This window comes from Chlorocebus sabaeus, chromosome 25 (assembly GCF_047675955.1).
Source record: "Chlorocebus sabaeus isolate Y175 chromosome 25, mChlSab1.0.hap1, whole genome shotgun sequence".
In the NCBI taxonomy this organism is placed as follows: domain Eukaryota; kingdom Metazoa; phylum Chordata; class Mammalia; order Primates; family Cercopithecidae; genus Chlorocebus; species Chlorocebus sabaeus.
This window is the reverse complement of record NC_132928.1, coordinates 57,330,015-57,354,685: the sequence shown is the minus strand read 5'-3', so window position 1 is coordinate 57,354,685 and position 24,671 is coordinate 57,330,015. Positions and strand designations below refer to the sequence as shown.

Sequence of the window (24,671 nt, the reverse complement as noted above, 5' to 3'; positions counted from 1 at the left end):
GGGAACAGAAAAGGAAAAATTATCAGCAAAGTGAGAGGGGTCCCTGTTAACAGGCCCCCATTTCACAGATTGAATCCTGGTTTATCACACAGGAATAGAAGAGGCCAGGCTCCTTCCCACTGCAAATAGCACCAACTTCCCGAGGCTGCAAGGCTGCAGTCCTCTCAGTGCTCAGGCCAGTGGGAGATTCTCTGGGGACTTTCTCCCTTATCTTCCTCCTGCTTCTATCACAATGAGAACTGTCAAATCTTTATTATTCTAACCTGTAATAAGTCCACAAAGACATGTGGAGTTTGATTTCTAGTATTTTTTTTTTAGACTGGCTATCTTGACTTCAAAATATCTAGGAATATTAAGGACAATGTGACAATTGCTGTTTTAAATTCCTGACTGAGCACACAGGAGGATGAGAAATTCCTGGGTAAGAAAATAAAAAGGGAGCTGGAAAGCAGAGGGTTGGCCTATGGTGAAGCCACAGCTGTCCTTGGGGCATTTGCTATCACTGCACACAAGAGCTTTTGATGTACTTAGACATATGGAGCTAGGAGAAAAGACTTCAGCCCGAGAAAAAATTGGGGAATTGGAACCAAGACCACTATAGTAAGCCAGGACACTTACAGACCTACACCTTCAGTGAAAATGGTGAATCAAGAAAAATCCGCTTGCCATTAAAAGGAGAAAATGAGAAAAGTTACTTGTCTCGGCCTGCATTGTGAATGGAAGGAGAGAAAAGTCTTTGAGAATCCATTTGTATAGGTTCCTCATTCTGTTATTTGAGATTCAAATTTGTATCACTTACGTAGGGAAGCAGAACCAAAGCTGAGAAATTAACTTAAAGTGGACCAAAGCTGGAAGCAATCCTGGAGCCTATAGAAACATAAATACACTCTGGAGCGACACACCCTCAAATCAGATCTAATAGAAGCCCAGCTAAACTTGAATACACAATCCAACATTTAAAAGGACACACACACACACAAAAAGTCATCATGAGTAAGTCAAGAGAATAACTAACAGTAGAAAAGATTTTAGACTATGTTTAAAAAGTTTAAAGAAATAAAAGAGCAAATGATAAATTTGAGAAAGGAACACTTTTTTAAAGACAAGGCATATTTTTAAAATAGCCAAATAGAACTTGAAAAATGAAGTGCAGTTATTGAAATTAAAATTTTATGAATAAACAGCTGGAGAGCGACTACATAAAATAGGTTCTACACAGTGGTGTGCTGATAGATGTTTAATAAGTAGCTGTCCAGAATGGGGGAAAGCCCTGTTCTGTAGCATTTGCTAATTTCCATGGTGTGAATGCTCCCACCATTGGTAGCCAATTTTAAACTACCAATGTGACGTCAGTGAACTGGGAAAACACGTGTACAATTGGTTCTCATGAGCTGGTATAAACCAGCTCCTATACACGATTGGATATATAACTGAATAAATTACCCAGAATGCAACACAGAGAGATGGAAAGATAGGAATGTATATAGGACATGAAGGACAGGCTGTGAAGGTCTAATATATGTTTAATCATCATTCTAGAGGAGAATAGGAGAATGACTAAAATGTTTCCAGAATTGATGAAAGTCATGAATTCTAAGATCTAGGAACACCACAGATAACATCCAGACACACATTATAATGAAACTGCAGAGCACCAAAGTCAGAGATAACCATAAAAGCATCAAGAGAAAAAATATATCAACTACTAAAGAACAACAGTTCAGACTTCTTAAGAGCAAAAGTGGAAACCAGAAATAATGGAATCTTCAAAGTGCAGAGGGAAACACTGCCAGGCTAGAGCTGAATACCTAGTTAAAGGATTGTTTTAAAGTGAGGCCTAGTAAAGACACTTTCGGACAGCAAAAACAGTTTGCCATCAAAGGTAAAAGGAACGAAACAAAAAAATGTACTTTAGGAAGAAGGAAAATGATCCAGAAGGAACATGGACAAAGAAGTGGGTAAACATTTAGGTAAATCTAAGCCAATATTAAAGCAATAAGAATAATAGTAATGTATGGTGATTAAAAGCCATCTGAACAGTTTTATTTTCTCACAAATACTAAACAGCTAATTGTGCACTTAATTTAATTACATTGCCGTGTAGAAGTTTTAACCATATTTTATTCATTTTTGACTTACAAAACAATCAGGAAAAAACAGTAAACATTGTGATATAAGATTTACTTATTTTAATCCAAGTTACACTTTGCAAACATACTGAAAATTTTACTGGGTTTTAAATTTGTAATGAAAGAGCCATAGATTCCCCAGAATTTTTTTTTAAAAATGTTGTTGATCTTGCACGTTCTGTTATATGATTCCAGGTCATTACTTAAGCAAGGATTTCCAATTTAGGCTAAGCTGGGGAAGACATTATTATATTAAAGTTTATGGTTGTGAAAACTTTACCCCCACAACACTGGAAGTACAGGACCTTTGTTTCTCCCTACCCACATGATGGTGACTTTTTACCACTAGGAGAGTTATGTACTCACTGTGACTCACAGAAAGAGATAAGGTTACTTTATACTATCTCCCAATAAATGCAGCCAAGGATCCTTGGAGAAATTCCAGGACTGGAGCAGAGAAAGTACAAGATGAGCCTGGAATGTCTCATGATGCCAGAAAGTAAGGAAGTGCTCAAAACCTTATGGGGAACATGTGAAAAAGATACAAGAGGCAAATTACAGGAGGCTCCCAATGACTAAATCTGGGACAATTTCAGAAATAAAATAACAATAGTAATGGATTACAATCCATAGAATAAAATAAGAATCCATACTTACATAAATAGACAGTTGAATGAGTAATTATATGAAGGAGAAGGGAAAGCTATTCCTCATAATTAATTAATTTAGAAGAGAAGATTGAAATTTAAAAATCACCATTCGCAAAACATCACAGTAATAGTTTCTCTTAAGAATCATCAGTGGATGTTAAAATGAGTAGGTAAAAGTATGATGAGAAACAGGATATTCACATAGCCTCAAATATCACCAGCAAGATATTTATTAATTTCAAAGGAGAAAAAATAGAAACTTTACAGTGGAGAAACCTGAAAGACACCATTTTAACCAAATGATCAAAGTTAACATCACTAGTAGTGAGACAGATCGACATCACATGTCTCCTGATGTAATGCACTGAGAAAGACACACCATTTATATGGGGTGTTTTTGCTAAAAATGCACAGCCTGAAATTAATAACAAGGAAACATCAAATTCAAGGACACTGTACAAAATAACTGGTCAATACGGTACAAAATTATTAGGGTCATGAAAGATGAAAACATACTGAGGTATTGCTCCAAATTAAAGGAGACTAAAGAGGCAAAACTAAATGTAATATATGATTGAGGATTAGATCCTGGGCCATAGTATTATAATGTCAATTTCCTTATCTTGATCATGGTTGTGTAGTTTTGTAAGATACTAACATTCGAAGAATCTGAATGAAGGATATACAGGAATTCTTTGTATTAATTTTCAGCCTTTTAATAAGACAAATTATTTCAAGATGAAAATTATTTTACAAATCAAAGATAGTGTTATGATAGTTTCCTAAACCTCTCCATCCTCCCATATTCTAAGAAAGGCCATTTATTAGTTACCTCCTTTCCTAGTTCTATCTACAGACATCAATGCATGGCTTCAGGAAAAGTGGGCCAAGTGCAATGCTGAAAAGGAAGGAAACAGTTTGAGTCTGAAGCACAAAGTTCCTACTGTGCTGAATCAGTGTGGTAGAGGCTATTAAAATGCCATCTTTTCCTACCTCCCACTCCTCTCCTTCCTCTGCCTTCATACCCTACATCCCAGACCGCTTTTAATCCTATTGGGAGGGTATACACAGAGAAATAAAGAGAAAATAATAATGAATGGCTGTGTTCTTTGGCACATGAATAGCAGTTTCCCTTTCAGGACTTCAAGAATAAAAAATGAGAGGCTTTAAATCTTGCTAACTTGTGCAAGAATGTGCGCGTGTCTGTATGTGTGTGTGCGTAAGTAAAAATGTAAACTACCACTATGGAAAGAACAATGCTGGCTTTTAAAATCTACTAAAGTAAAAGAAATAATTATTCCTGAATAAGGTATGTCAAATACCAGTGGGAAGAAAGAAGAGCGGGTTATTTTGTTTAGAGTTCGATGAATTAGGAAAATCCCTTTTTACAGCTAACTCAGAGATGAGCTGTTGTTGCCAAGATGTGGTTTATCAAACATCTAGGCTATCTCACAGGATGTGAGTTGGTTTAGCTTTGTAAAATAGCTCTATTTTTATTTTAGCCAAATCTCTACAAGACTCTCAGTCAACTCCCTCCCCCACTAGAATGAAACAGCAACAACAGCAGCGAAACCTGACTGAAACAGCAGGGTAAATGTTGGCCAGAAGCCTGCTGTGATCCAGCCTGGCTTTTAGAAGGAGTCTCTCTGAGTTTGATTCATTGCTTCTCACAAGCCAGCTCCAGACTGCTTTTCTTGAGATAAAATAAGTTGTAGAAGTATAAAGGGATTGTTGCCACTGGTAATTTTTTTTACTTAAGATACTAAAAAGCACACAAAATTTCCATGCTCATATTTGACTCCTTTCCGGGTCTCCCTTCCTGATTCTAACACACTGTGGAAATGGTGCAAGGAAAAAAACCACAGACAGAGTAGTCGGTGTGATTTCATACCACATGACACATTACTTGTGCTTCTTCCTGGAGCAGTCTGTTTTCTGTGAGCTGGCTTCACTCTGGGTTATTACTTGGCATGGTAGGATTTCACCTGGTTGCCCCTTCTGTGGCTCAGATGGGGCCTGGGGCATCACTGAATTTACACTGAAAATCAGATGGGCATCTGAACAACTCCCATAACACACACACACACACACACACACACACACACACTCTTAATCAGCATCAAGTAGTGCAGTTTCCTTTATAAGTGATGGGAGCTGCTGGCTGTTGTTGTTTTTGGCTTGAGGCCTTATAGACCAGCCAGCCGTTGTGTAAGCATGGTCTGTCTGAATTGCTTTGGGGCTGTCTTCTTAGAAGTCTTCTTGCTGTTCATTATTTTGCCAGCAAGCCATTCCTGTTACTTTTTTTTTAGATTCCTCAATCTATGTTTTCTCTACTGTAAGATAGTAAAATGTAGAGAATCAGGGATCCCTTTAAATCTGGAAGATTTTTTTTTTTTCGTCTTGATTTAATTTGAGATTGGCATTTAAAACCGTTGTAGAACTTGTGAACTTGCTAAGTTTAAACTACAGTTTGGAGTAGGGGTTAATAACCAAGCTGTTCTTCTCATGCTGTTTTAAAAACTTCTGGTGTATATGCCTTTTTATTTTTTACTCATCATACAGTCTATTCAGAAAAATAAAAAAAAAAAAAAACATTAAGTAGCTCTTGGCAGAAGGTCAAAACCAGCATTTCAGGGAAGGTATTTAAAAGTCTTTTAAGTGTGGGCTATTTGTATAAGCAATATCTGCACATTTCTTATGACTGGGACGGACTATTTTCACAGTCTTTCATGGAAATATTTCTAGACAATTTTCTGCGGCTCTTTTCCCTGAGCTCATTTATTTGCTTTTGCTTCAGAACACAGCATTTTAATGAGCAGTTTTATGAGCCTAACCTGCGTTCTGCAAGCTCCACATGACTGGATTCCTGTTGCATATAACCTTTGCCCTATTTTCCATTAAAACACAAGACTTTCCTATAATCAACTGTATACTATGACCTTGGAGGAAAAAAAATGCAACAGATAGTTTAGTCTACTATTTAGTCTACTTTAGCACACTAAAATTGATTTTTAAAAAAATAGTTGTTTCCTTATAGTTTTTAAAAGTGTATGTATTAATATTTTCATCACAAATTTATTTATTTTGTAAAATGCCTAATTCAATATTACCATATCCCTCTGAGTAAATAACTCATTTAGCTATCTTTATAATCCACTGAGGGATGTACAAAGGCAAGATGAACACCAAATCATTTTGGAATTATGAAAATTCAAAACAAAATAAAATGCAAAGTGTTCTGTCTCCACTTGGTCTTACATATAATAACAGGTGTCAGGAAGTTCCTTCTTATTGCAAAGCTAAATCATCATCTGATACATTTTGACTCCTCTTTGTGCTTTAATTCAAATGTAAAAAGACTATTTTTTACTTTATACATAGTATCCTACTATTTTTATATAGAATAACTTTCTCTTCTCTACCCTGAGACATCCAAATTTGTTTACTTTTTCCTCCAGGTTTTACTTCCAGTATTTTAATCAGTTTTCTTAATATCTGCTAAATATTCAAGCTCTCCCTTTCATTTGAGCAGTAGAGCCTCAAGCAGAAGCTTGAGTAGAGCCGCTGCAAGGGTCTAACCAGTACTAAGAACAATGGAGCTATTGTTGTGTAGCACACCCAGCTCCCCTCCAGATCATGCATTCCAGCCATGTTTGCCTTTGAAAACTACACTATGGATTTAAGGTAGTCTGCGGTTGCTTGTAACACCTTGCTCTTTTTCTGCCCTGCTTACTTTAGCCAATCTGTCCTCATCTTATAATTCTGTTTACATTTTCTTCTTAGGACAAGGAAGGCACTCTTTAAAACAGAGTGCAGTAAGTTTAGGGCAAATGAAAGGAAATCTACTTCACATAGCAGGTTATAAACTTGTGGAACTCATTAGTCCCAAAAGGTGGGACTGGCAGGAAATGTAAATGAATTCAGAAATATTTTAGCCGGATTTATGAATGAGAGCCACAAATGGCTACTAAGAAAACTGGGGCTATACCTGACTTTTACAACAGAAGTCAGAGAACAGCTTTGAGCTCCAACACAGGATGCCTCTTGAGACTTACTGGGGTGGCTGACCTTGGGTCTGGCCCACTATGGGATCTCCTGAGCATCCTGTGTCCCTTCTGCACTTTTTCTCAGTTTCACTGGGTCTCAGAAAGAACCAGTAAGGCTTATCTGGGAGAGGAAACTTTCTTTTTAAAGTAGAGACTAGAAGAAAGCTTCGTAACTTCTCCTATCCCGTTCAACCATTTGCCTACCTTAGTGCCAATTATGACTGTCAGGGAATGAGGAAATGGTGATGTCTGTCTAGTAGAAACTAGCTGAGATCCCATTTGAATGTTAAAACATAGATACTTTCTTTTACACTAACTCGGACACTTCTTTTTCCTGGGAATTTTCAGGCCTGAGACCATAAATAGCTTTTTTATTTCATCCTGTACTCTATCCTCAGTAGAACCTTCAATCACTGAACTCCTCTGCTTTTCCCAGACCTATATCTCTTTACTGCAGTGTTCTCAAACTGGAGCACTTAAAAAATTCAAATGCTCCTGGCTTCACCCCAGACCAATTAAATCATAATCTTTGAGGGTCGAGCCCAGGTATCGATAGTCTTTAAAACCATCCCAGGTAATTCTCCCAGCAACAAAGTTGAGAGTCTTGACCTGACGAGTAGTGTTAGGTTCTCTCCTTACCGTGAGCTCCCTGCTTGGCATCTCAGTGTTGTCTGTGACATTGCTATGCAATAGCCACCTCTCCATGTTAAATATTTATTAGTGATTATGGTGAAGCTGTCTACACAAGTCATTGATGCTAGGTCTTTATGCTTTTTCTGTCCTTCCAACTGTGAATACTTAGTAAAAGAAAACTTGCTGTGAAATCCGGACCATTGCAAATACCCAACACTTATAAGACCCTGCCCTCCTTTTACTTACCTCTTTGTTGACTAGCCAATCACCTGCTCCAGAAATGATCTTCCATCACATCTGTCCCTCACTTTTCCTTTAGGCAAGAATGTCACCTCTTAAGAGAATACAGAAGCCAACCAGAAGAAGCTGCCCATTACCTTTATCTTTACCTCAGCTGAGCATTCTTCCACCATTCTCTTCTTATTCTTCCTTTAAATTGTTAAAAAGAAAAATTCCACTTTCACTTATTAAATATGATTGAGTACAAACTGTATGTAATACATTAAAATACAGGGGAGAAGACCTATTAGAAAGCAATTAACAATAATACACGAAAAGAGTATAAAGCCTTAATGATAATAAATATTTAATAAGCTATGAGTGTCTAGGAAGGAGGGATCGTTTGGGCCAGGTCTTGAGTAATGAAAAGATTTTAGCAAACAAATATCAGGCAAAAGGGCTTTCAGATTCAAAGGCACAACATGACTAAAGGCACCAGGTCGTGATGTGCATGGTTTGATTTGGAAATAGCAAAAGGTCTGGTATAACTGGAATATGGCATGGAAGGTGAATCTTTCTGAATATTTCTCCTTTACGGCATACTGAATCTCATTTGTTTGTTGTTATTTCTAGTATCTTTAGTCTTTTGCCTTCTGGCTTCTTTTTAAACTTCATATATACACGTATCTTGCCTGGCCTAAAAGAAACATCTTTGACCCAACCCTGATATCTTGATAAACACCATGCCATTCCCTTCATTTTTCTGCCAAACTTTCACAGTATGACTTATACTTTCTTTCAGCCCCCTTTCCACATTATCCATCTCACCCTTCTAATCCAGCTTCTGGCCCCCCTTTAATCCTATCCACAAACCCCCATCCCCACAGAAAAGTTCTGTTAAAGATTCTTACATCATTCAAAGCCACTGGCCAACCCTCATTCTATTTAGCCCCTCAGCAATATCTGGTGGCACTGTTAATGACTGCCTTTTTCTTGGAAGCTTTTTTATAAAGTAGCCTGGGATGTTGCATGATCTTTGAACTCTCCTCACCTTTTTTGCACTCTTTATGGTCTCCTTTGCTCGCACTTCTTCCATCTCCTTAACTGTGAATATCCATGCCCGAATACTTTCCTTCCTCTCTTTCTTGTTTCATTCCATTATTTATTCTTTCATTCTGAAAGCATTTACTAAGTACTCATACTAGGCCAGGCACTTTGCTAAACACAAAGAGAAATTTTTTTTTTCTGTACACTCATTGCTTTTAAGAATCTTTTCTATTCTTATGGCTCCAGCTTCCAATTCTGTATGAAAGATTTCTAAATCTACATTTTCTTTTGTGACTTCTGAATGCTCATTCTGTGATTCCAGTTGCCACCAGATACGTCCTTTGCATCTACAAAATTTACTAAAAAACAAATTCTTTTTTTTCCATAAAAACCAATTTCTCTGCCTCCGTTTATTTGCCCCAATCAATGAAGTCACCGTATCAGTCTTCAAGGCTGGACATCTGAGCGTATTATTTTACTCTTAATAGATTTTGTATCCATTCTGTCACAATTTTCAAATAATTTCTTCTTTAGAATGCCTTTATGATCTACTGTTACCTCTCCATTTTTATAGCAACCCACTTGATCCAGACTTCACACATAGTTTCTTACTAAAGGCAATAATTGATCTCCCTGCTTCCAGTCTCACTCTCCTTAAATAAATTCAGCCTGCAGTTGCCATACTAATCTTCCTAAAACAATGCTTGAGCACATCCTTTCTGGTGACCTTTCAAGCCCACCACATTCCATCTCATCTTCTTAGCCTAACCCAAGTTTTCCATGATCCGACTACTCATTTTGCAATTCAGCCATATATTCTTCTACTCAACATATTTGTTACCATGCCCTCCCCAGTATTTTCCCAAACACATCAAACTAATTTCCACCTCCATTCCCTTTGTTTCCCTCACCTAGATGCTTTCTAAAGGACTACATGTCCCAATACAACGAGGCCAAATCTCACTCACTCTCTTTCCATAGCCTTGCCTGGCTCCTGAAATCTCTAGAAAACTCTCCTCTCTTGAAAAGCTAATTACACTTAGAGGCTATACCATACCACTTAGTTCATATTACATGCTATCTTTATGACACATTGTTTTTGGCCTATTGATGGGCTCCTCCCCAAATACAAGGTAAACTTCTTAGGTGCACAAAGTGTGCTGTGACTCTCCTTTTAATCTCCAAAGAAACCTACTGCATGTCTCATCATATGTTAAATGTTTAATATATAGCCTGGGTTAGTTGTAATAATTATCTATGCTTCAATAAACTGTTTTAGACCAAGATAGACTCTATAAGTACAAAAGAAACTTATGTTTACACTGTATATAAAGGGGTCATTTTCTTTCTTTTTTATTTATTTTTTATTATTATTATACTTTAAGTTCTAGGGTACATGTGCATAACGTGCAGGTTTGTTACATATGTATACTTGTGCCATGTTGCTGTGCTGCACCCATCAACTCGTCAGCACCCATCAACTCGTCATTTACATCAGGTATAACTCCCAATGCAATCCCTCCCCCCTCCCCCCTCCCTATGATAGGCCCCAGTGTGTGATGTTCCCCTTCCCGAGTCCAAGTGATCTTATTGTTCAGTTCCCACCTATGAGTGAGAACATGCGGTGTTTGGTTTTCTGTTCTTGTGATAGTTTGCTAAGAATGATGGTTTCCAGCTGCATCCATGTCCCTACAAAGGACACAAACTCATCCTTTTTTGTGGCTGCATAGTATTCCATGGTGCATATGTGCCACATTTTCTTAATCCAGTCTGTCACTGATGGACATCTGGGTTGATTCCAAGTCTTTGCTATTGTGAATAGTGCTGCAATAAACATACGTGTGCATGTGTCTTTATAGCAGCATGATTTATAATCCTTTGGGTATATACCCAGTAATGGGATGGCTGGGTCGTATGGTACATCTAGTTCTAGATCCTTGAGGAATCGCCATACTGTTTTCCATAATGGTTGAACTAGTTTACAATCCCACCAACAGTGTAAAAGTGTTCCTATTTCTCCACATCCTCTCCAGCACCTGTTGTTTCCTGACTTTTTAATGATCGCCATTCTAACTGGTGTGAGATGGTATCTCATTGTGGTTTTGATTTGCATTTCTCTGATGGCCAGTGATGATGAGCATTTTTTCATGTGTCTGTTGGCTATATGAATGTCTTCTTTTGAGAAATGTCTGTTCATATCCTTTGCCCACTTTTTGATGGGGTTGTTTGTTTTTTTCTTGTAAATTTGAGTTCTTTGTAGGTTCTGGATATTAGCCCTTTGTCAGATGAGTAGATTGCAAAAATTTTCTCCCATTCTGTAGGTTGCCTGTTCACTCTGATGGTAGTTTCTTTTGCTGTGCAGAAGCTCTTTAGTTTAATGAGATCCCATTTGTCAATTTTGGCTTTTGCTGCCGTTGCTTTTAATTAACCTGCTCAAGACTCCAGAGTTTAGTAAGTGGTAGAAGCAACTGGTCTAACTCCATACCACACCATTTATTTCCCCCTGTACTTGTGTCTCAAAAGATTGTTGTGAGGATCTACTGAGATGGTATATGTGAATATATTATATATATTATGTATATATACTATATAATATATAATAATTATATATTAATATAATTATAATTTTATATAATATATATTATATATTATGACACACATATATGTTATAGATATACAATGACACACACACATATATATATAGAGAGAGAAAGAGGTCAGTTCATCAAGAAAATATAGCAATTGTAAATATATATGCACCTAACAGTGGAGCACCCAGCTATATAATGCAAATATTATTAGATCTAAAGGGAGAGATAGATCTCAATACAATAATAGCTGGGGACTGCAATACCCCACTGTCAGCATTGGATAGATCACCTAGGCATAAAATCAGCAAAGAAACATTGGATTCAAGCTGTACTGTAAATCAAATGGACCTACCAGACATTTGCAGCCCATTCCATGTAATAGCTGCAGAATATGTGTTCTTCTCATTAGCACATGGAACATTCCCCAGGATAGATAATATGTTAGGCCACAAAACAAGTCTCAACACATTTTTAAAAATCAAAATCATATGAAATATATTTTCTTACCACAATGGAATAAAACTAGAAATCAAAATCAAGTGGAACTTTGGAAACTGAACAATTACATGTAAATTAAACAACATGCTCCAAAACAACCAAAGGGTAAATTAAGAAATTAAGAAGTACTTTAAAAATTTTCTTGAAACAAATGAAAATATAAACATATCAAATCCTATGCAATACAGCAAAAGCAGTAGTAAGAAGAAAGTTTACAGCAATAAACACCTACATCAGAAAAATAGAAAGATTTCAAATAAACAACCTAATGATGCACTTCAGGGAACTAGAAAAGAAAGAATAAGCCAAACCCAAAATTAGAAGAAGGAAAGAAATAATAAAGATCAGAACAGAAATAGAGATTAAAACAACAATACAAAAGATCAAGGAAACAAAAATTGGTTTTTTGAAAAGATAAACAGAATTGGCAAACCATTAGCTAAACTAAGAAAAAAAGACCCAAATAAATAAAATCCAAAGTGAAAAAATGAAACATTACAACTGATACCACAAAAAAGAAATATTACAGCTGATACTTCAGAAATACAAAGGATTATTGGAGACTATTATGAACAATTATATACCAAAAAATTTGAAAACCTAGAAGAAATGGATACATTCCTGGGCACATACAAGCTACCAAGATTGAACCAGGAAGAAATGGAAAACTTGAACAGAACAATTCAGTAATGAAACTGAATCAGTAATAAAGTCTCCCAACAAAGAAAAGCCCAGGACCAAATGGCTTTGCTGATGAATTCTACCAAACCTTAAAAGAAGAATTAACACCACTTCTTCTCAAACTGTTTCAGAAAATGGAAGGGAATTTTTTCAAACTCATTCCATGAGGCCAGCATTACACTGATACCAAAACCAGACAAGGATGCAAGAAAATAAAGAAAACTACAGGCCAATATCCCTGATGAACACAGATGCAAAACCTCTCAACAAAATACTAGCAAACTGAATGCTACAGCACATCAAAAAGATTATACACCATAATCGAGTGGGATTTATCTCAAGGATGCAAGGATGGTTCAACATATACAAATCAATAAATGCAGTATATCACATCAACAGAATGAAGGACAGAAACAATGTAATAATCTCAATAGATATAGAAAAAACATTTTATAAAATTCAACATCACTTCATGATAAAAACTCTCAACAAATTAGAAGGAATTTAACTCAACACAATAAAGGGCTTAAATGACAAAACCACAGCTAAATGATACTAAATAAGGAAAAGTTGGAAGCTTCTTCTCTAAGAACTGGAACAAGACAATGATGTCCACTTTCTCAACTCTTATTTAACATAGTACTAGAAGTTCTAGCCAGTACTATTTGGCAAGAGAAAGAAATGTGGCTAGTTCCAATTATGATGTGCTGTAAGGGTAACATATACACTAGATTTCCAATACTTTCTACAAGAAAAGAATGCAAAATATCTTATTAATAAATTTTATTTTGATTAATTGATTACATATTGTATTAGTTTGCTAGAGATGCCATAACAAATTATCATAGACTAGGTGGGTTAAGCAAGATAAAGGTATTTTTCACAATTCTAGAAGGTAGAAGTCTGAGATCAAGGTGTCGTCAGGTTGATTTCTTCTGAGACCTCTCTTCTTGGTTCATGTCATCACATGATCTTCCCTCTGTGTGTGTACCCATGTCCATTTTGCCTCTTGTTATAAGAACACCAGTTATATTGGACTGGGGCCCATCCTAATGAACCCACTTTAACTTAATTACTTCTTTTGAAACCCCATCTCTCAATATAGTCACATTTCTGTAGTACTGCTGGTTAGGGCTTCAACATGAATTTTGTGGGGGACACAACTCAACTCATAATACCTGTTAAAATAATAATATTTTGGACCTATTTGGTTAAAAAAGGCAGTATTAAGGTAAATTTCAACACTTCATTGTTACTTTTTAAAATATGGCTACTAGAAATGTGGCTTGCATTATATTTCAATTGGACAGTACTGGATTTTATTTATTTGGGACACCAAAACACTGTATCATCACCTGCTGAAAAAATAAGAAAAAGTTCTCATTTTAAATAACTTGCCATTTTCTACTATATTTCCCTTTTAGTACTAAGTTTTATTTTGGTGTTGCTAATAAGCAAAAGCAGTGAGATGGTATATAAAGAAGATGAAATGTGCACAAAGAAAATTAGACCAGAGTACTATTTGGATCTTACTACCTTTATGATCTCAGGCATAGCCCTTACCCTTTCTTTAATTTCTTCTTTCTACAAAAGAGAGGATAACAGCTGACATTTGTTGAGTGATTATTTTGTGCCAGGTACTCTTCTGAATTTCTACACTAGTAATTTATTTAATCCATACAACAACCCTTTGAATATTTTAGGTAGTAGTATTACTCTATTTGAGAGAAAACTGAAGCACACAGAGATTAATTAACCTGCTCAAGACTCCAGAGTTTAGTAAGTGGTAGAAGCAACTGGTCTAACTCCATACCACACCATTTATTTCCCCCTGTACTTGTGTCTCAAAAGATTGTTGTGAGGATCTACTGAGATGGTATATGTGAAGGCATTTGAAAACTGATGACTGTTAATTATTTTCTTTGTCTGCCTTCCTAGGAACATTTCAGATAAAGCTATTATTTTTCTCTTTTGACCAGGAAATCTATATATCTTTCTTGACAGCCTGGTAATTTCAGAACGAAGAGAAGTGTTTGTATCTGTGGGTTTGACACACTACTGAATCACAAAGTCTCTGGAATAATTCTCAAAGCCATCACTTTCAGCCCACTTTCTCATTCATTAATGCTCTATTCTTTTTCTAGCATGTCTAGAATTCTCTTGAATTCTTGCAGAGAATTGGTGCTCCTTTAATACCTGCTATTTCAGAATAGCTTTGACTTAAATATGCTTTCCTTTTCTCCCAGTTGCAAAATGTCAGGGCTGACAGCCGAAAGGGCTTCTGAAGATTGTCAGTGTTCTCATATTCAGATAGGTAGCAAAGGATCTGACACATTTGGTATGATAAACCCACAAACGTTCATTAGTAAGATTGTAGCCTGATTTATTTCTCTGATTTAGAAAACACTCCTAAAGAAGGAGAGTTTGTCTGCAAGGAACCTTCTGAATTCTTTTTTTAATTCAAGCTCGTATTTATAAATTTTGTAAACTCAGATGTCGCTTATGTCATTTACATCATTTATCTCAAATAATAAAAATGATTCACTTTTTTTGAGCACTACTATATATCTGACACTGTGGTAAGTGCCATTTCTGTATTCTCATTTGGTGATATCACATCTGCTCTGCCCTATAAAAGGTATAATGTGTGTATATTACCTTCAACTTATAAGCACAGAAATTAAGGCTTAGAGAGGTTGAGTAACTTCTTAACTAACTTCACTAAAGTCACAAAGCTAATTAGTGACAGAGTCAAGATATAAATATAGGTCATCTAATTCCATAGTTCATACTCTTGATCACTATTCCACATTTCCCTCAAACCAAAGTGGATTGAGCATTTGGGGTATTCTCTCTAAGTCAGGTGGATATTTTTAAAACTTGTATTTGATGAATGCTGCAAATAGGTGTATGATCCAGTTTTTCTTATAGCTTCTGTGATTTGGTAATTCTCCTACAGATGGTAGAATATGGTATTCACAATAATATGAAAAATATAATTAAATTTGACAAGAATTCTATTAAAATAGCAAGATTTACCATCCAGAATTATTTCATTTATTTTTAATTCCTCTTTTATCTTAATCAAACATACCACCTTGATGTTATGTGAAGCTATCTTATATGCTACCTTAAGCTGTATGCATTCATTTATGAAACCTCTAAAACTATGTATCATGCCCTTTCTATTTTATGTATATTGCCAGGTAGTTTATAAGTGATTAAAGAATATTGCTAGGAATTATATTAAATTAGATAGATAATGTTACCATATCACTTTTGATTCATTTGGCCCCCAATGTAGTATGAAATCTTATAATTAATTTTTTTTTTTTGGAGACAGAGTCTTGCTTTGTCACTCAGGCTGAAGTGCGGGGTGTGATCTCAGCTTACTGCAATCTCTGCCTCCCAGGCTCAAGTGATCCTCCTACCTCTGCCTTCTGAATATCTGGAACTATAGGCATCCACCAGTATGCCTGACTAATTTTTAAATTTTTTGTAAAGACCAGGTTTCATCATATTGCCCAGGCTGATCTCAAATTAATGAGCTCAAGTGATCTACCCACCTTGGCTTCCCAAAATGTTACGATTACAGGCATAAGCCACCACGCCCAGCCTGTGATGATATTTTTAGGAAACACCTTTTTATCAAATAGTTCATTTAACTAAAACGCCTTTAATTCAGAAGGCATTATATCTATTCTAAAAGTGTTTATATGGATTAAGTAGACATAAACAATTGGTAGAGGAAAAAACATAGTACTCACTAACAATAGTATTTGTAGAAATTTTGAAGCCATGGTTAAAAAAAAAAGAGAAATTTGAGAGAAAATGTAAATACATGCAGTAATAATGCTTTCTTAGCAAATTTCACATCTTTAGTCTACTGTCACCTTATTGCTTTGTAAAGAAACATCTTGATCCCAGTCATAAAAGTTACTTAGACTTATAAACTCATTAATGTTTACAAGTAGTTGCAATCTGATTTCTTCTCCTAAACTACTTTAAAAATAGTCTAAAGAAAAAAGCTTTTAAAAACCAACATCAGCTTTATCTCTTATACCTCACGTAATACTTACAAACCTTATTAATAAAGTACTCAGGACAATCTGATATACTACAAAATTTAAAATAATACAGAATTGTTTCGAATAATAATTGCATCCTTCTATAAAATTTGCTTAGAATAGTTTTAATTTTTATTATAAATGCAGCCATAGCTGTTGATCTTTAAGCAATCTTGACTCTCTTAGTTTTTGCCACTTTATAAGAAGTAGACAAATCTGATAGCCAATGTAAATATCAGAATTAGGGTGAAGCAAAGATAGTTTTGTGTTTTTGTACTTTACATCCTCCAGATTGTCAAACAGGCAACATACACACACACTCAATTTCAGAAGAATGAGAGAGAGAAGTAACAAAAGAAAAAAACCTCCAGACCCAGTGATTATTACTCCAAGAATATAGATCTTTGTTTAAGCAAATCTTCCTCTGAATGTCAGTAGTTGTAGAAGTCTCAGTATATTTTTATCATCTTCATAAAGTTATTTTTCTGTAAACTAAAGGTTTGCCTAAATTGAGATAAGCTCCTTTAAATTTTAATTTATTTCTTAATTGGTTACGAGTATTTACAGTGACAGAAGAAGTTCTGGTTTTGGCAACTTTGGAAGTAGCTCCCAACTTTGGGACATGTACGTGTTGTCTGTATGATGACTCAGCTGTGGTCTGGTGCTATTATCACTTACGTTCTATCTTTGAATATTGGAAACAAGAAATTTGCAACAGCCCAACCTAGCAAATTTCTTCTGATTTTGCTTTCATCTTTCCTTTTAACAAAAATTAACTTAAATTTCCTAAAACAGTCTTCAGGTCTTTTTTTTTATCTTGATCATCTACTAAGGCTCTTGGGCCCTGGGAATGTCTGAGAAGGTGCACTCAGTAATTCATGTGTAGGAATAGTTGAAAAAGTTATCTTCAGGCCTTTTGGGAGTTCTGTAGTTGGATGTAGGTGACAGCTTTATCAACTACAGTATTCAGTGAACCTCAGGGAAGTTTAAAACCCCTGATGATAGCTGCTCTTTTAATGGCTTCATTTTTCTTCTGTACTCCAGAAAGAAATGATTCTATTCACAGAATTTTACAGTTGTGTGTGGTTTTTTTGGTTGCTTTAATGCACTGCATTATTTTTTACTAAGAAGTTTTTACATGTGAAGCAAGTATAATTGTATTTAAATTGAACTTTGATTTTCTGCCTCATAATATAAAGAAAAGGTAAATAAGATCAACTGCATACCTATGCTACTATTTTGCTATATAGTTTATTATGACTGCCCATGCTGCTTTCATATTAGTTGAATTTTATTGCCCCTGCTTTCTCTAGGACTTTATTAACTTTGATATAGTGTATCTATACTCATCCATGTAAATGATTTTGAAGAACAAAACAATTGAGAGATTTTTGCTTCACAATATCTGTGATTTTTGTTGCATACCTTTGTCCACGTTTCAATCTTTGTAACCAGACATAGTTCTTTATTGCATAGATCTTATAATCCCTTAATACCCTGATGCTAAAATGAATGAGCTTTAAAAATGCCTGTTAAACAAATAGTATAAAGGATAGAATAGTTTAAAATTTCTTTGCAGTTACAAGTTTTTAGGTGGTGAAAGTAGAATTCCTAAAATATAAATTACTCTTGTGTCATTTTCCCCCTAATCTTTAGGTGTTATCTTCTTACAAACCACTGGGGTTTTTCTTGTGGTTATAGTATTTCACTATTTGAGTATGTAAACATTATGATGATGGTGTTACGGAATTAACAGCAGCAAAGGAATCGCTCTGAGTCAAAAAGAGCCTTCATCATGATCGACAGTACAATTGTTTTATATCTATAAGGCATTTCTCATAGGACTATATTTGGTCATCCCGGTAGCTTTTGGAAACACATGTTTTATCTCACAGTATTTGTAGATCACTTTTTGTGGTGGGGTGAGCATCAACACTATCTTAACCATACCCTTCCAGCCTCATCAAATTTGAAGTGAATGATTGGCAGTGGAGAGAGGTTTTCAGTGAAACCATTCTTGATAATGTAGGGCTGGAAAAATTCAAAGGTACTTTACCATGGTAACAGTGTTTTCCTAGTGATGACCTGATTTACTAAGAAAAAGTCTTCAAATAAGTCTCTGACATGATTAAATGAGAGATTTAAGGAAAGGGAAAAGACAAAAACAAAACACCTGAAAGACATTCCAGTCAAGCCCAGTGCTTCTATAATAGATGCCCCAAGGTATGGTGAGAATTATTTCTGATTCAACACTTTCATTCCCTCACCTGTCAAAGTAGTAAACCTTTAAAAGAAAGCTTTTACATTAAAATTTTCAGCTACTTGGGAGGCTGCGGTAGGACCATTGCTTAAAGCCAGGAATTTGAGATGAGCTTGGGAAACATAACAAATCCCATCTCTAAAAAAAAAGCAAAATTAGCTGGGCGTGGCATGTAGTTACAGTTATGTGGGAGGATCCCTTGAGGTCAGGGGTTCGAGGCTGCAGTCAGCTATGATCACGCCACTGCACTTCAGCCTGGATGACAGAACAAGACTCTGTCTCTAAAAAAAAAATTAGTAGTGATAAAAGTATGTTTTAAATAATGTAAAACTTTATATAAACAGCCTGTTTCTTAAGTGCTATGTGAATAATTTCGTGAGAAAGAAAGTTATGGTAATTTTTATAAATGTCTTCACATTTACAATGCTGGTGTTTTTATTGGTTAAATTGAATTAGATTTCTCAATAGCTATTTTTAAAAACTGCAATAGGAAGACCTGTCTATTGTATTTTTTAGAAACAAGCTGGTTTCTACAATATTATTCACGTTTTGTAAACAGCATCATTGAACCTGCACATAAAAGGTTAAATGTTTGCAGACCATTCTTTTTTGCCTCAAAGATCAGAGACAAATTACTATTTTTATTTTACATTCCCTTGATGAGGATAATGATAAACAGCTGTCACTTCAGTGCTTCAACTGCAAAGAACCTTATTGCAATCCTATAATTTAAACAAAGAAAAAATATAGTCATATACAATATACATACGGAAAAGAGCACAATGGAGAATTTGGTTAGAACTGGGGTTAGAGAAAAGGGAGTGTTTGCTCTCTGCAATTACTCACGTAAAAGAAAAATTCTATTCATATGCATTTTTCCCATTCATCTTAGACATTGGTAGAAGAGGCAGTTTACTGTTTCTTTCTTTCTTTCTAAAATGAGGAAAGAAATCAAATTTGCATTCTGAACTCTGTGACTCCCCATCATGTCCACTGTATTATCTGAATTGTTAAGATTTGCATGTCACTACATGTCTGCAAGTATTTCCAAAAGCTAAGAAGAATTTCAAATTGTTTTACTGATTATTTACTAAAGCCTCTAATTTTTTTTAATGCTAAGAATTAAACCAGAGTTCTCTATTCACTCTGACACTTTGTTTTCTAATTGCATCTGGTTTCAAAAAGTGAAAGTCAGTGGCTTTTGCTTATTTTGATATGCAAAAAAGTGAAGCATGGTTAAATGTTAAGAAAGCTGTAAAATGGGGAAATTTAGTGTTTCTATATGAAAATGTGGATGGTAATATAATTTTCTTGGTGTTTCATATTCCTAGAGGTGAATTTAACATGTTATTTATTCTGCTTTTCTCCTTTGACTCAATCATTTATTTTTTATAAATATCAGTACTTTAAGGAATTTTTCTAGAAACTCTGTGTTCTGGTTTCTTAATACCTAAGGAAAAAATTGACTTAAAAGAATATTTATCTAACATTTATTGAACAAATTTCAGTTCTCAGAGCTTGAATATTATTCTTATATGGGTTGGTTGTGGTACAGATCTACATAAAGTACATAGCACAGTACCTGGAATACAATATTTGCTCAATAAATGTTCCTGGGAAGTGGTAATAGGTTTATGCTGAAATGCCATTACCTGCGACTGCTAAACACAATGGCAAAATCTAAAATCCAAGAATGTTTTAGATCAGAGAGACAAATGGAATCATGTTGTATTCCTAATGGAGGCTTATATTTCTTTATATACAAGATGTTTGCTTCAGAAAGCTGTAGGTCATCGTCTGTTCTCATTTATATATATATATATATACACACACACACATACATACATATATATATATTTATTTATTTATTTATTTCATAATCACTTTATCATCCTCATTATCATCAAGCTGTAGTAACTCCTAACTCCTCAACTTGGAATTTCTCTGGTCTGTGGTTTCTTACAAATAAGCTTTCCTGGAGGCCCTAAAATGCACTGGAGCCTCAGAAATGTCCTCATACTATTGTCCCGAATCATGAGGTCATGCTCTCAGGACTGGGAAATGAATTGAGCATGCATTATTTTAATGTGTTTTTTAGAACAATAGATATTTCTGAGTGAGAGAAGCCTATATAACTGATTAGAACCAATTCTATCATTATTGTTGATTTTGTGGCCCATCAATATGCTTTTCACACAAGCATATTGATTCAAAGGAAAGGCTTGTCATTTAATATCCAGTTAAGCTATTTAGCACAGTGCTATGCCTAGAACTGATTGGATGATTGAAAACCTGGCAGATCAAAGTATGTACATTTCCAAAGAAAAGTACTTCATGTCTACATGGAAGCAATAAATTATTTCCCCATTTTCCATTCATAATTAAATCTTTCCAAATGCTAGAAAGTAGCCAGACCACTAGCAATAATACCTGTGTCATGTTCTGGGGCTTAGATGGTTCAAGCTGACTTGAAATGGAGACCATTTGTTCTAAATTGATTTCAATGCCAAGCCAATAGGTCAGCCCTTAATGATGAAGATGCCATTCCACCTCAGCCTCTGGTGGATAAGCCAACATTAATTAAGTCAAGTCTCATAGTATAGAAAACAGATGCTTTTCTCATGTTGCACAAATAAATTCTTTGTGTATAGATGTGTTCTGTTTTATTCAAAGAATAACAAGTTGGAAGTTATAATTGTAAGTTTTTCACAATGGAGCCAGTCTTTAGTAGTGATGACAGAAGCATGAACTTACATAACAAATTCCAGCAAATGCATGGAAGAATAAATTATCTTCTATATCTCTTATTTTGGCTTCAGGCCAGCCCGACAAAATTTAGCTTTGAATGTGGGCGGATCCAAATGCTGATCCATCCCAGATCAGACCTAGAAGTACCAGAACAATGCCAAGGTTATTTCTAATCTATAGAATCCCTGGAGACTCCTCTCAGAGGTTTACATTTGCATCGTATGTTTGGATTCAATTCTTTGGCCAGCTTGCAAATGGCTTAAGATTAGATTGTTCTCTGGAGGCATGTTGTTAGGTACACTGTTTATTTGGTTATTCATCTCAACATTCATTCAGAATTAGAATACTTACTTGCTTTCCCTAGAATGTGGCAGGCTAAAAATTGAGTAACAACTGCAGGTTCCCCCATCTCCTTTCGGAACCAGTGGATGCATGATAAGATAAAAATGTTACCATCTACTGATGTAAACTCCAAGTATGCTAATCAGAAGTTGATCATCTGATAACATCTGACATTTTATTTTCTTCTGAATGAATATGAGATAATCCATGGGTTGTTTCTTTTATTTTAGGCTGAAAATGATGAGAATGGCCAAGCAGAAAACTTTTCCATGGACCCACAACTGGAGAGGCAAGTGGAGACCATTCGCAACCTCGTAGACTCCTACATGTCCATTATCAACAAATGTATCCGAGATCTAATTCCAAAAACAATAATGCACCTTATGATCAATAACGTAAGTGATGATAAACTACCTCCATTTAACTTCTAACCCATTGGAGTGTGGAAGTTGCATATATTATCTTCAGTTTCTTTGTGTATTTTCTGGATAGTTGAAATACTATTACCCAGATTCATCATTTTCCTTTACACGTGATATGTGACTGACCAATGAAAGAGAACTTAGGGAAGAAAACTTAAAACTTCTAGCTGTAGGACTGAGGTATTCCCCATTGGTTGTCTTCCAGAAGAGTATGAGTTTGCTCACAGTAAAGCAAAACAAAAACACCATAATCCTGGGCATCATGTAAATTAATTGCAAAACCAGCAATGAAACCAGATGCCCTGGCTCCTAGACTTTGAGATTAAAGGCAAAGGATATATTTGTTCCTATGCCTCTGCGTGTGCATGCATGTGCACACACATGTATAAAATATGTTAATATGATTATTTTCGGCTTCTAAAATCTATGGAATGCTATTTTAACCTGGGAAAGGGGTTCTTGCTTTATGACCTTGGATTAAAAAGTCAGAGAATTTTATTTTTCTAAGGTAAGATGCTATAACCTCAAATCTGAAAGTATCCTGCTTGACTAGCCATCAATGGGTCTAAATAACCTTTTCAAGGTTATTTATGGTAGTCAAAGTAGGATACTTAAATTATGTTTGATTTAGTTCTTTTGGTAGTTAACTTTTTACAGTACAAATAATACCACAAGTTATTTGAGAAATAGTCTTTTAGATAAGATAGGTTATAATGAGGTGTTTTATAGGGGGCTTTTCTGAATCTTGACAAGTGAGACACCAATAATTTTATTCCTAGTTATCTTCTAAGGACATCTTTTTATGTAATCCAATGATAAATCATGAACATTGCTTGTAAGAAATTAAAATTGATGGCAAAGTAGTAAACAGAGCCCCAAAGTAGAATTTAAGAGAAACCTGGGTTCTAAACCTGGTTCTGCTACAAGCTCTGTTGACCTAAGGTGAGTCTCTTTCATGTGTCTGTTTCCTCCATATGTAAAATACTAATTGTAGTAAGTGTATCTGACTTAGGGATTTGTTCCAGAAGATGGTACATATGAAAGTACTGTGAAAAATATAATTGTAAGAAAGTAATATGACTGCCTATTTAAGAACTGTAAATAGCCGTTATTTATATTTCTTGGTTCATTTCAAAATTTTATTTCCAAATATGACAGTCCATTCATTGTCCATGATCTCTGCATTCCCTGACTGTAAGAAACCCCAAGCATTCATGTGAACAATCTTATTTTTAACACTATTTTCACACACGTGTTTATTCAAACAAGGTTAGCTGAATGCTTTGAAGAATCAGCAACAGGTAAGCAATAAATTAGAAATGTGCAAACTATGAATTGCATTCTTAAGCTTGACCAATGGCTTACTGTGTAACCTGAAGCAAATCATTTTGCCCCTTTGAGTTGAAGTCAGTCTCTTCTAAAACTACATTGAGATACCTCACAGAATCATCAGAGATTATAATAAAAGTGACTGTAAGACATTTAGAAAGATATAAAGTATTAAACAAATAGTCTGTGTATTTTTAAAAGTACCTTCTTCATTTACTTAAATGAATTCAGGTTGTTTTGCTGTGGTATATCCAGGCACTTGCTTATTTAAACATTTTCCTGATTAAGGATCATTTATCTTTTCACTGTTTCACCGAGAGTCATTAGTGCTGCCATCAGTTCAAACAGTGCTTTGCTCTGCACTATATTAAATCATCAGCACAGGAAATAGCACTTCCTGCCTATAGCTATGAGGAGTAGCTTGACACGAATTAGCTAAAAGGAAAAAAAAAAAAACCCTTTTGCAAATCTATCCTACTTTCACCTTCTCAAGAAAAACATACACACATGCACACACACATACACACACACACACACACACACACAAAGAAAGAAAGAAATGCAGGGGTAGTTTCCCTCACTCTTCACTGGTGTGTTTTCTTGTTTAATCAAATGACGAAACCTCCACCTACAGTATATTATCCTCAGAAGTAAAGTTCTGATAGTTGTCTTGAGAGAGACCTCACAAAAGAGTCGTGAGAAAGGAGACTTCAATTAAGATCTGATCTCCAAGGTCAAATCTTGAAGCAAAAACTAATAGGAATGTGGAGAAGGCGAAAGTATCATGCAGTGCTGAATTCTTATGAAATTGTGGCTATCTTTGTTTGAAATTTAACTTTTTGTATCTACCAGAAATTAGTTTTACATATCTAGAATGACTGCTTTTCTTGGGTATGATTTTATGTGCTTTTTACACTTATATATAAAAAGGTATAGTTTTATATATAATACATATATTTTAAAATTATATATGTATTATATGTATAATTCTATATATGAAAAATATATA

General features: G+C 35.2%; 1 protein-coding gene across 7 annotated transcripts in view; it reads left to right on the top strand.

The window, feature by feature from the left end:
• Positions 1-24,671, top strand: part of DNM3 (dynamin 3) — a 568,793-nt gene that overhangs the window by 507,715 nt on the left and 36,407 nt on the right. For all 7 annotated transcript variants that reach the window (XR_012091293.1, XM_007989500.3, XM_007989506.3 and 4 more), the window contains one exon: positions 22,142-22,306. Coding sequence is in view for 6 of the 7 variants with exons in the window: in XM_007989500.3 (XP_007987691.2) it covers positions 22,142-22,306 (165 nt within the window). In the remaining variant the exon portion in view is untranslated. The remainder of the gene's footprint in view (positions 1-22,141; positions 22,307-24,671) is intronic.